The 11,908-nt window shown below is 38.9% G+C and overlaps 1 protein-coding gene across 5 annotated transcripts in view; it reads left to right on the top strand.

The window, feature by feature from the left end:
- The window catches only part of ITGB6 (integrin subunit beta 6), a 36,656-nt gene that overhangs the window by 5,925 nt on the left and 18,823 nt on the right, over window positions 1–11,908 (top strand). For 4 of the 5 annotated variants that reach the window (XM_054830590.1, XM_054830591.1, XM_054830588.1 and 1 more), the window contains 5 exons: window positions 486–732; window positions 1,600–1,765; window positions 2,308–2,469; window positions 3,230–3,325; window positions 8,274–8,363. In XM_054830590.1, the coding sequence (XP_054686565.1) occupies window positions 486–732; window positions 1,600–1,765; window positions 2,308–2,469; window positions 3,230–3,325; window positions 8,274–8,363 (761 nt within the window). The remainder of the gene's footprint in view (window positions 1–485; window positions 733–1,599; window positions 1,766–2,307; window positions 2,470–3,229; window positions 3,326–8,273; window positions 8,364–11,908) is intronic. The other variant, XM_054830592.1, reaches the window with a different exon arrangement.

Genomic DNA, 11,908 nt, shown 5'->3' with positions numbered 1-11,908 from the left:
TACCTGGAGAAAATCTGAAATAAAGAAACATAAGAGGCACCCAGTTAGGTCGTATCATAGTGTTGGAACTGAGAATAAAACCTGTGCATACACTCTGGTTTTCTTTAAATTTCTAAAGTATGTGGTATGTCCCATAAATGCTACCTTTAGTTTTAATTAGCTTCTTATCTAAATTTTCTGAAGCTGCATAGTGCCAAAGTGATGTTCTCATTTTTTAAATTACAGCAATCACTTGTAAATCTATGGTTATGGCTATACTGAAGAACAGTTTGGAAAAAAACAGTAGAACTGCTTTTAATTTTTCAAACCTCCTGTTTGACATTTTAGTTGACAGAGAAGTTTTGACTTTTTAAAATCATCAGTAGAATTAAAAAAACCACTACATAATTTTCACCATATACATAGGTTTATGAACAACTTGGTGTTGCTCACCGCTTCTATTTAGAAGTGCTGATATTTATCCCATTTTCCCGTGACCTTCATAGGACATGAAGAAACAATACAGATCAAGGTTCGCCAAACTGAAGATTATCCGATTGATCTCTATTACCTCATGGATCTTTCAGCCTCCATGGATGATGATCTGAATACAATCAAAGAACTGGGTTCAACTCTTTCCAAAGAAATGTCAAAACTGACAAGCAACTTCAGACTGGGGTTTGGATCTTTTGTTGAAAAACCAGTTTCACCATTTATCAAAACTACAGCTGAAGAAATAAAGAACCCTTGCAGGTAGGTAGGGAAAATACCTACCTCTCTTTGTAGGCCAACATTAAGTCATAATATTAATCTTTAGAACGAAATTCAATTCGACAGCCTCGCTGGAACCTCTGCCCTCTTCCAGCTGTAACCGAGTCATTTCGGGGAAACAAGATTTGTTTTTTCTAGTTTCACACTCTGATCGTTATTGTGTTGAGTCTTATTTGGAGAGAGGAATCTGGGAGTGATTCTGCTTTTTAGCTTTTGCTGCTAGTTACAAATGTGCTTAATGGGTTAACCAACAGGTATGCAGAATAATTATGTATTTTTCTTTGATTTGCCAGAATATACACATATATATACACACATGAATTTTATGACATTGCTATACCAAGCAGTTGCAAACTCAAACCCACCACAGAACAGCAGTTTCATTTACCCATCAGTTGTTTTCCCGGTTTTGTTTCCCCTTAAAGTCTAGCAGTACCCCCAAACCCAGGCTGCCCTGGCTCTTTCCTAACCTACGCGGAGGAGCAGCTGTGCTCTGCGGCCTGGTGCAGGGCTGCGACAGCTCTGTGGTGCTCTCTGAACGTCATTAACTACAGGTCCTAATGCGCTTCTGAGTATGAAAACAAGGTGCAGCAGGGAGCACGGCAAGGACCGCGCACTGATAACTGCCTGAACTACTCTGCTCCAGGCGGCGTTTCCCAGGCTGTACGCAAACCTGTTTGCATTGCCCACCTCACTGGATGCTCTATGATTCTCTTACGTTTTTCGCTAGATCTATCTCAGACACAGAGATACCCGAGTAAAAACTAATCCAGACAGGCCTGCGAAGTAGCCGTTGTAGTGATTTTTTTTACTCTGCATTATCCATAAGCTGTCTCACTTATCTTGCAGAAGTGTGCCATATGAGTGCTTACCCACCTTTGGATATAAACATGTTTTGTCACTAACAAGCGATGCTGAAAAATTCAATGAAATTGTGAAAGGACAGCGAATCTCTGCTAATATAGACACTCCAGAGGGAGGATTCGATGCAATTATGCAGGCAGCTGTTTGCAAGGTAATCGAAACTTCTAGGTATAATATTAACTATTCTGTATTTTACCACTTTTAATACTATATGGTTATATTTCGAAGAAGCAGATCATTATTTTTCAAGATTTTTTTTTTAATGCAGTCCAAGAACCTCATTAGATTTCCGTGAAAATACTTTTGGCTGTATCAAGTTAAACATGCATATTGCAGTATTTTAGTGTTTCTTTTTAAGTGCCAGGGATAAAAAAGAAACATGAACTGTATAATTACTGGGTCTGTTTTCTTGATTGTTTTTTCTTTAATTATTTTTGATTAACTATGTTTAGAGTAGTAAGCAGATTGACATGAACGTGGCCAGCCCATGTTATTAAACACAGGAATAGAGAGACAAAATGTTAGCCAAAGACAATGGAACGAACACCATCTCTTAAAAGAGATAGTTATGTGTGTGACGCTCCCTTTAAAATGATTCCATTTATTTTGAGATGCTATTCTCCAAATCTTTTCCTGCTTTTCTATATTGTGAGTGCAATACAACCTGCTAAAGTAATATATTTTAAATGACAGGAAAAAATTGGATGGAGGAATGATTCTCTACATTTGCTGGTGTTCGTGAGCGATGCTGATTCCCATTTTGGGATGGACAGTAAACTGGCAGGGATTGTTATTCCTAATGACGGGAACTGTCACTTGGACCACAATAATGAATATTCCATGTCAACGGTTCTGGTAATTTACTATTAATTTTGTACAACTCTCCTATTCTGGAAATTAAAAGACTAACATGAGCAACTTAGAACATTAATGAAAGTATACCTTCATCACTGAACTGTGTAAGAGTTGGGGAATCCAGATATATACTGTCATCTATTTTATTTGTAATTCCACATTTTAGTAAAAAGAGAACAGTGTGTTTGTATGGAATTATGATGGTAGCTAGGAAAAAAGAAAGCGCAGTCTTATTCCTGCTAACCTGGAGAACACATGGAACAGGACTGACTGGTATTTCCTTCTGCAGGGAAGGAAAATTTGCATTAATCATGTTCCCTGCGAGGGCATGAAATCAGGAGGAGTTCAGAAACTTGTAGGACACTGTTCATATAGGAGAACTTATCAGCTTAATGTTCAGTGTTCAAAACTAGTGAATGTATACACCACGGTGTTCAGTGTAGGACAAATAGCCAGTTGCTCTGGCACGGTGTTATTCTTTGGATTGTATACATAGATATAACAGATGCTACCGAGCCAAGTGTCCCAGCATGGAGGTCGGTACTGTACTTTTCTCAGAGGGGTTTCCTTAAAAACAAGACAAGGAAATTATATATACTGTCTCTTATTTTGTATACATGTAATGCCTAATTATAGTTTATACTATAGAGACAATACAGTATTAATTATGATCATTTGACTGTGTGTTTCATGGGAGATAATTAGCAACTGGACACACATGAAAACTGGATTGATGTGGCTCTCTTCTGTTTGTTTGCAGGAGTATCCCACAATTGGACAATTAATTGACAAACTTGTGCAAAACAATGTTTTATTAATTTTTGCTGTAACGAATGAGCAAGTTCACATATATGAGGTGAGCAAACGAAAACGTTTAGTTCTCCAGTATTTGTTTGAAGGTTCACCCTTTTTCACAGCTGATATAGTAATTCCAGTTCAGCTCAGCTCAACTCTGAGATAATGATTTTTTTCATCTGACCTGAGAGTTTTACTAATTTGTCTTTATTTCTGTGTCTCTTTCCAATGAGACAAATAGGGAAGTAGTGTGGCAAGATTAAAAATACAAAACATGATGGACAAAGTCCTCTTCCCTCATACATCATTCCTCATGTCCACTGAGGGAAAACATTTTATTAGAGGATTCGCAGGATCCTGTTCTATGAAGTCATTTCCTGCTCTATGAAGCCATGTCATGGGAAATGGGAGCCAGAAGAGAGGGAAGAGCAGAGGAGCAGTGGTTACGGGATTTAGGCAAAATCCATATTTTTTAATAAACTGAATATCATTCATACCTGCAGCTCCATCAGTCATCTGTGCAGGCACTTGTTGTCAGACTCCACAGAAATGAGCCCTCCTGAAGCCCTGTGTGGCTTTTGGCCTGTTGGTGTTCCAGCTGTGAGCTGAGGCAAAGCCACCAACGGCTGCTTAACTGCTTTTTGCAGTGAACGTGAGCAAAATCCCTCTAAGATAAAATAAGAAGGCTATTGGCAATTCTTATTTCCTTTTCTGTCCGGTCCTGCTGCTGGGAAGAAATCTTCACGTGCAAAAAGAAATTCTAGGTGGGAATTCAGTGAGGATAATAAGGAGGTTTGCTGCCTGGCCACATACTGCTGCGTGAAGGGGGACAAGGGGAGAGAAATTGTGACTTCAGATTGTTGACAGGGAGTCAATAAGGGTGGTCCTGCTGATATAAGAAGCTTGGCTTTGCAAAGGAAAAAACTTCACACAACATTCCTCATTAAAAGCCAAAAGTAAAGGAATGTGGTAACCACGTGGTAAATAGGAAAGAAAAGGTAGGGGAAAAAGGTCCTATGTTACAGCAGAGAGAACAGATGAGCCCTTGAGGTGCTCACCAGTATGATGGTTTTCTATTTTTATTCACCGTGTTAACCCAAGGAAAAGCCCCCCCGGTGCTTCTCCGACAGGTTCCAGTTGTAGAGTTGTCTTGAGTAAGACTAATACTCCAGGTGTTTGACAAAAGTTACAAGAGTCGCATCTTTCGTAAACTGATTCTCAGATTACAGCCTTGACAAGGGAGGAACCACTCTGCATCTTGGAGCACTGCCTGCCCGGCGTGTTTCAAGACTGTATTGAAAACTGAGCTGAAGCGTGGAAATTTAGATCAACAATAGAAGTCAATTGCTTACAAATGCAGTGGGATTCTATAGTTATAGCGTAGACTAGTTAAAATTTGTACATTAAAACACTTTTACTAAATCTCTTTATTGCTCACCAGTTTCTTAATAGGGCCTCAACTAATGACAAGTGAAATCTTTTCCCTGATTTTAATAGGACCTGCATGAATAAGGGCTGTTCTGGGAGGTAGTTTGGAAGTATCTCTTTGACTTAGAGCCTTATTTTATCCAAAGAAACTTTTCTCTTACTGATGGCATTATATTTTCCATTGGAAGTTGCTGGTGGTCACCTTCAGAGTTGGCCAACAGTGTTCTTATCGGGGGGTTTCTGTTTCAGTATCCCTGTGTCGGTGTTATACCAGTATCAAAGTTATCAAGTGGCACCCTTTGTTCACTGGGAACACTAACCGAAGATTTATAGCTAACAAAAAATGCAAGCTATTGTTAACCCAGCTGGGGAATGGGTTGTTCTTGTTACTTTCTTTGTTAGGGGAAAAAAGGTTATTGTCTGCTTTCTGTCCTGTAGGTAATGTGGGAAATCAGTCAAAGCAAGGACAAAAATCCTAAGTCTCACTGCAGTTTTCCCACAGTACAGCATACTTTCAAGGGTATATGTAGGACCTGCAATCAGGGCAATAATGTCATGTTTTCATCTGTGTGATTCAAATTTTTAATATAAATTTAAATAACCAGGTATCCGCGCTTAAGAATGTAAAAAGAACCAAGCAAGACAATGAGAGTTATTCTTGTGTTACGGCCACTGCTCAGGTCGGCTGGAAGAGCTGGGAGAGGACCCTAAACCGGCACTTGGGCACCACCCTTAAACACTCTTGTCTTGGTGTTTTACTTCTTTTTTAAAAGCCTCAGTGATGGAGATTCTGCAGTTTCCCCCAAAACCTTCTCAAACTTAATTATCCTTTGAGGTGGAAAGCCTCTCCCCAAATATCTCATCTCAGATCTACTTGAACTCAGCATCTAATTATATCAGCTCCTGATATTGACCACTGCTATTTATAATTCAGTTCTTAAAGACAAATCTACATTAAAATGACTGCGAGGATTTAGAAAGCACCTCTTTAAATAGACTTGATAGATTCCATTAGTCTTAAGTGCAATGTTCAGACTGTTAAATATATACTTTATATTTCTAGCCCTGTATAATCCCCAACAATTTAGCCCCAAGTAATTCAGTCATTTAATATTCTTGATGCTCTCCAACTGCATTTTCAGTTTATCCACTTACATGTATGTGTATTATCATCTAATACACAAATACTACGGATTGCACAAGCACAGAACACGTATGCTTGCACCATAGCTGGGTTTAGTTTTGATCCTTTGATGCAACCAAACAGCTACTGCACAGCAGTCTGAAGGAGGGAGAAGGTTTAGGGCTGATGCTCTCCCTGGCCACAGGAACTTTAAAAGTGGTCACGTGGAAACATTTTTAAGGCCACTAAAAATTAAATGTAAGAGAGGGGAGAAGTTCCTTACACTGAGTCCTGATAAGTGGAGATTATTTATAAAAAGGATATTTTTTTTCCCAAAAAACTCCACATTTTTAAAAATATATTCATATATTTCTAAATTCTTGCATCATTAGTCTCAACCGACTCTTAGCAAAGCAGCAGGGGAATGTTTTTATTCTATAAAATCTATTTCTTCAAAAAGCATCTGTGGATATTGCAATAATAATGATATTTTGACAAACTGTCTAAATCTTATTTTGCTATAAAAGAAAACACCAGTCTTTAAGGTTTCATGAAGTAGTTGTTGTTATTGTTGATACTATTTGTTTTCAAGCAGAATTCTTTAAAAAATTATTGAAACTGAGATGAGGGAAAAGACTCCCTCCTTAGTCAGGATTAAACAGCACTTCTTTTGAAACAGAAATTGCTCCTTTTTTGGACAAATTATTTCTTTTTATATCACAGAAGAATACAGTTTGAAAATTGGGTTTTTCAGACTGCATTTCACTGCTGAAAATTGAACTAAAAATATTCTAGTCTCCACACTTGTATGGAATTTCAAATGATTTTTATAAATTTGGCATGACACTATGGTGAAAATTCTTCTATCACGCTGCTAAAAGTGAGCACCCCACTGAACTCAAACGTATAATTGGCAAATTTCACCAGCACGTATCAGAGTATCTCTATAAAAAGGCAGTTTATCTTCTAATGAATATTTGCTAAAAGACTAAATTCCATTACATCCTTTGGATAGTTTTATGAGAGTAGCACTTCAAAAGCATCGGTCTGCCTCACCTTGTTAATGGTTAAACAGAAATATGTGCTAAAAGGCAGGGTTTAACCAATGGACTGGAGATGCACTCTTAGACAGGGCTTGCAACGTCGTCCTTGTATCACTGTGCAGAATATTTTTGTTCAAAGAGGAAAGATAAAACAAAGTCTTCAGAACAGTATATCCCTGCTGTTTGTTTTGCATGCCACAGATTAAAGGGTGCTATACTTTAAATTCCAGGTTTATCGTCTTTTCTTATAATTATCTCCTGAAAGGTCCACGTGGACAAAATGCAGAGTTTCAATATTCTAAGAATCCCTCAGAGAGCACTAATCACAGGAGGAGTCAGGAATGCAAAGTCACCAGCTGTAACACAAAATGCAGTTAATCCCGCTGATTTACAATAGCACTTTAGAAATCTAATGAATGATAAGTATTCCATACATAATATATAAAGTAATCACAGGGATTTTGGAGATGTAAAGTATAAGAGGGATGTAAAGGTATCAAATTCTCCATGTTTATTAATAGCTCTCTGGAAATTTTCTTTTTTCATTTTTATATTAAAACATATATAACAACATTGATATGATAAATTGCAAAGGAAAATGAATGTTACAATGTGTGTTTTTGATGATGAACGGTTATTATTTTTCAAAGGCATGGGTACATGCAAGAGAAGTTCAAGTATTTAACAATCAGGCAAGATAAATTTTAATCGAGCATATTTAAAATCTAGCTGTTAGATGTCACGTTAGCGTCACAATGCAATTTAATGCAAAAAGAAAAGAAAACTTTTCACTGAAATCAATTGTTAAAGTGGCAGTGCATTATTAACATAAAGTTGACATACAATTGATCATAGCCACAGACCACAGGCATACATGTGGGGTGTTACATCGATCATAAACCAGCAGCAGTTTTTTAGGGGCCTTGATAGAAAGTTCTTGTAGCCCTCAGTTTAAACTTCTCAACTTCCATGCCCTCGCTAACCAGAATTCAAGGTGCTCAGTTGCTTGCAAAGATAAAAAAGTGACTGCTCTTATTGAATGCAGGGTCCAAGACACTTAAATAGTACAGCAAGAGTACAGCAGCTGAATCTGGTCTTGGTTGTTTTTATCAGAGAAAAACACAACTGTCGATAGAATATATCTTCATTATAAATTTGAAAAAGCATGGCTGAAAAATACTATACTATCATACTTCGAAGCACGCAGAGGTGATTGAGCAATATTATGTACCATTAATTGTCAGTGAAACTAGCACTTCTCCATAGGACTTTTTCAATAGGACATGTGTTGTTGAGACTGCAATGGTCCTTGAAAATATCGCTATTATTTATGTTGGTTGGCTTCAATATATTTTGTTCTTTTCCAGATGGTAGCTCCTTGTCACCTAGTCTCTTCTTTATTTCCCCCCCCCCAGAACTATGCAAAGCTTATTCCTGGAGCTACTGTTGGACGACTACAGAAGGATTCTGGAAATATTCTCCAGTTGATCATTGCTGCCTATCAGGTAAGGTGGGTTTTTTTCCTGCATGTCTATATTTTCAAAATTAGATTGCAGTTTGGTAAAAACAAGGGTCTTTGATTCTTTTTCTGCACTGATTACAAGAACATCATTTTTTATGCTTGGGTGCTGACCTTAGCAGCAAAAGTTTTGTTCACTCTGAGGATTAAGTGAGCCCAGAAACAAAATTCCCGTAACCTTCTGTCATTCCTTAGTTCTGCTGGAATGCTAAAGTCACATCAATGTCTCATCTGTCTTGCTTTCTTCACAGTCCCGTATTTCACACCTACTCTTAAGCCTTCTTTAATACAGGTGTTCAGGTCTGCCAGCTCAATACCTCGACAGGGACTCGACTCTCTTCCCATCCGTAGCTGTCACCAGAGCTGATGGACAATTGCTCTGCAGGAATATCTGGGGGGAAAAAAGCACTATCATGTGCTCAGTGCTCTCCTCTGCTTTAGCAATTTGATGCTGCCCCTGTGAGGCTGTTCTGAGGTTTTTAAAAAGCAGAACGCAGGAGATGAAATGGGTTTGTTTAGATAATACCAAGAAATACTGTAGAGATGACAGGAACATAAATACAGTGCTGCTCTTCAGAGCTTTGTAAAGCACTTCCTGGCTGCCTGGTTCTCTTCTGTCAGGGGAATGTTTTTAGATAGTTTTACATGTCTTTACACAGATAAATTAATTTACGTATATGCTGATATACCATAGATTTCTCCCAGTCATCTCAGCCCCTTTTTATTAAAAACCTGCTCTACCAGCTGGCTATAATGCCAAATAACTCTTTGCAAAGAGCTTCTGTTTCTTTCCTTTTTTTTTTTTCTGTTCTTCCTCCTATCACCTGAATGATATGATCATCATTATGCCCAAAATTAGTTTGGTCTTGATGATAGGAAGGCAAACCAAATTCTTGTAACTTTTATAAAAGCAATACAATTGGTGAGTTATGAATTTTTAAATGAAATACAAAATACCAGAAGGTTCTCTATCCCATGGAAAATTAAATAAGCAAAGAACTTTAAGGTTAATCTGGGGAGTCTACATGCTGTAATAAATATGGGGGGAAAATCTTTACATGAGCAAAGCTATTGCTAAACATCCAGTGGCACCGGGATTTCCCTTCCCTTCCCTTCCAACCTGTTGTTAGTCACATCTGGTTCCTGTCAGGACTTCTTGAGGCTGGCACTCTAGCATATAGACAGAGGTTCCTATGTTTAATAGCTGGAATACCATTTTGTTGTCCAGTGAATAATGGAAAAACATAAAATAATTGTCCTGGTGCTGTGTCCTGCTGCCTTTTGCCATAACATCGTGTTAAGTGCAGAACAGTGCTTCCTCTAACTGCAGTATCATGGCACCTTCTGCCCTGCTGGAGCACTGGACAGGTGGAGAGTGCACCCTTGCTTCTTCCCCTTAGAGTTACCTATTGTCTACGATTTTTTTTTTTTCTACTCTCCTTTTTGAGCTTGCTGATATTTTCAGTCTCCATTGCCTCCTGTGGCAGAAAGGAGTTCAGTTGCACTGTGCCAAGATACATTTTTTTTTTTCTTTTTCCCATTTTAAGCTACTCCCTATGCTTTAAAGTTTCACTGAGTGCACCTTAGTTCTGGTGTTGCAGAGTTTGGTGAATAACAGCTCTGCATTCACCTTATCTTTACGTCTTTATCATTTCATAATATTTTATCACTGAGACACCTTCCACCCCTGCAACCTTCTCTCCAATTTGGACAATCCCAGTCTTTTCAGTCTTTCCTCAGCTGCTCTATCCCCTTGGTGACTTTAGCTGACCTTCTGTTTACCTGCCCTGACTCCAATGAGTCCTTGCTGAGATGTGGAGACCAGAAGAGCTTGCGGTATGCAAGGCAGAGCACACTAAGGTTTTTGCAGAGGCAAAACGATGCCCTCTGTCTTGTTCTCAGCATCCTTGCTTGTGACACCCAGGGCATTGTCAGCTTTTCAGGGGCCGCCTGCTGAGCAGATCATCTCCCAGAACTGTCAGCGGTGACCCCGGTGCAGCTCCTGAGTTGTTTTGGCCGGTGCCGGGTTCAGCCGTGCTGTGGGCAGGGTTTGGAGGGGGCTCTGAGCTTGGTGCTCACTCCCCTGCTGTAGCAGGAGGAAGGCGGCTGCAGGAACAGGGCTCCTGCCTTTGGGCCATCACTCATGTCCTCATTCAGGTACAGCGTGTCTGGACCATGCACCAGAGTCGCTCATAGGTTCTTAAAATCCCACATACGTTTCGCGATGTACAAAGTGCACAAGTAGCAACATGTCACGCTCAAAAATTACCGTAGCCCATTTTATTGCACTTAACCTTAAAGGTTAACAATTTTATTGCTTCATGATTTGAAAATCTTCCAAGAAGGAACCACCGAAAACCACCTTATTCAGTATAAGTGAAGACATCTGAAATTTTTTGGACTGAGAAGGGGGAAATGAGGGTTAAAAATCACATGGAAAACAGAAGATGTAATTCCATTTTTGTCACAGCCCTCTCATGATACTCTCAGCAGTGTAATTCACTGCCCAGTGTCTCTGTTTCTTTAACCACAGAAAAGGAATAAATAATTATTTGCCCCTCAACAGTAGAGTTAGGCTAAATCTTTTAATGCTTTTAAAGTGCTTTCGAGTCTTTGCTTGCTGTATAAACACAAGATTTGCTAATACCATTCACCATGTGTTGCTATCTAAAAGCTTCAGAGAGGAAGTAAGCAAGTTAAGAAAGTCTGAGCTGTCAAAATATTTGTTACAAGGAGTTCTCGTGTTCTTTCCAAGTATGATTCATTTTCTTCTGTGAGCATATTTCTGCCTGCTTTGTTTAACATTGAATTCTGCATAACCTTGTATTGCAGAGCTGTAGGCTAAATTGCATGTGACAGTTCTGGCCGTTTGATTAAAGTTATTCCAGGTTTTTAAAATTTCAGAAAAAGTCCACTCTTCAGTGCTTGATTCCCTTTTCACTCACAGGAAAATAAGACCAAAGAAATAATACATTAAAACAGGACATGTAACACAAGGGCAAAGTTTTTAACGCTGTTTGGCTGTTGTTTCTTTCAGAAAATTTTTTTAACCACAAATGTTTCTCTGCGAATGTCTTAAAGCTCACTAAACTGTCTGCTCTTTGTCCCCAAACTATGGCCAGGCAGCTAAGTAGATGTAAAACACCATTAGAAGTCCTCACGGATATTAAGATCTAAGACACTGGAGTTTGGCACAGTTTACGCGTTCATTTTCAGTGGTGTAAGGTGGTGCGTATTTTGACCTCTCACAACAGTAAGGCATGTTCGTAATGACCCAGCACAGGCACCAGGATTCAAATATTACGACTTGGTGTTCAGCAGCATTTAATTTTCTCTCACAGTGGCATTCTGGTTGAGCCTTGTAGTTTTGCAGCTGGCAGAAGAGGGACGTGAGCACATACCAACATTCACAGTTTTATCTAGAGGTTTGCTATATTTGGCCCTTCCGTGAGAGCCCAGCTATTGCAAACAAATTATTTTCTAAGAATCTCTGCATTGTTTCAACAGGAACATAAGTACCTTGCTCTAAAA

Source organism: Grus americana, chromosome 6, assembly GCF_028858705.1.
Source record: "Grus americana isolate bGruAme1 chromosome 6, bGruAme1.mat, whole genome shotgun sequence".
Lineage (NCBI taxonomy): Eukaryota > Metazoa > Chordata > Aves > Gruiformes > Gruidae > Grus > Grus americana.
This window is presented reverse-complemented; position numbering and strand designations above follow the sequence as displayed.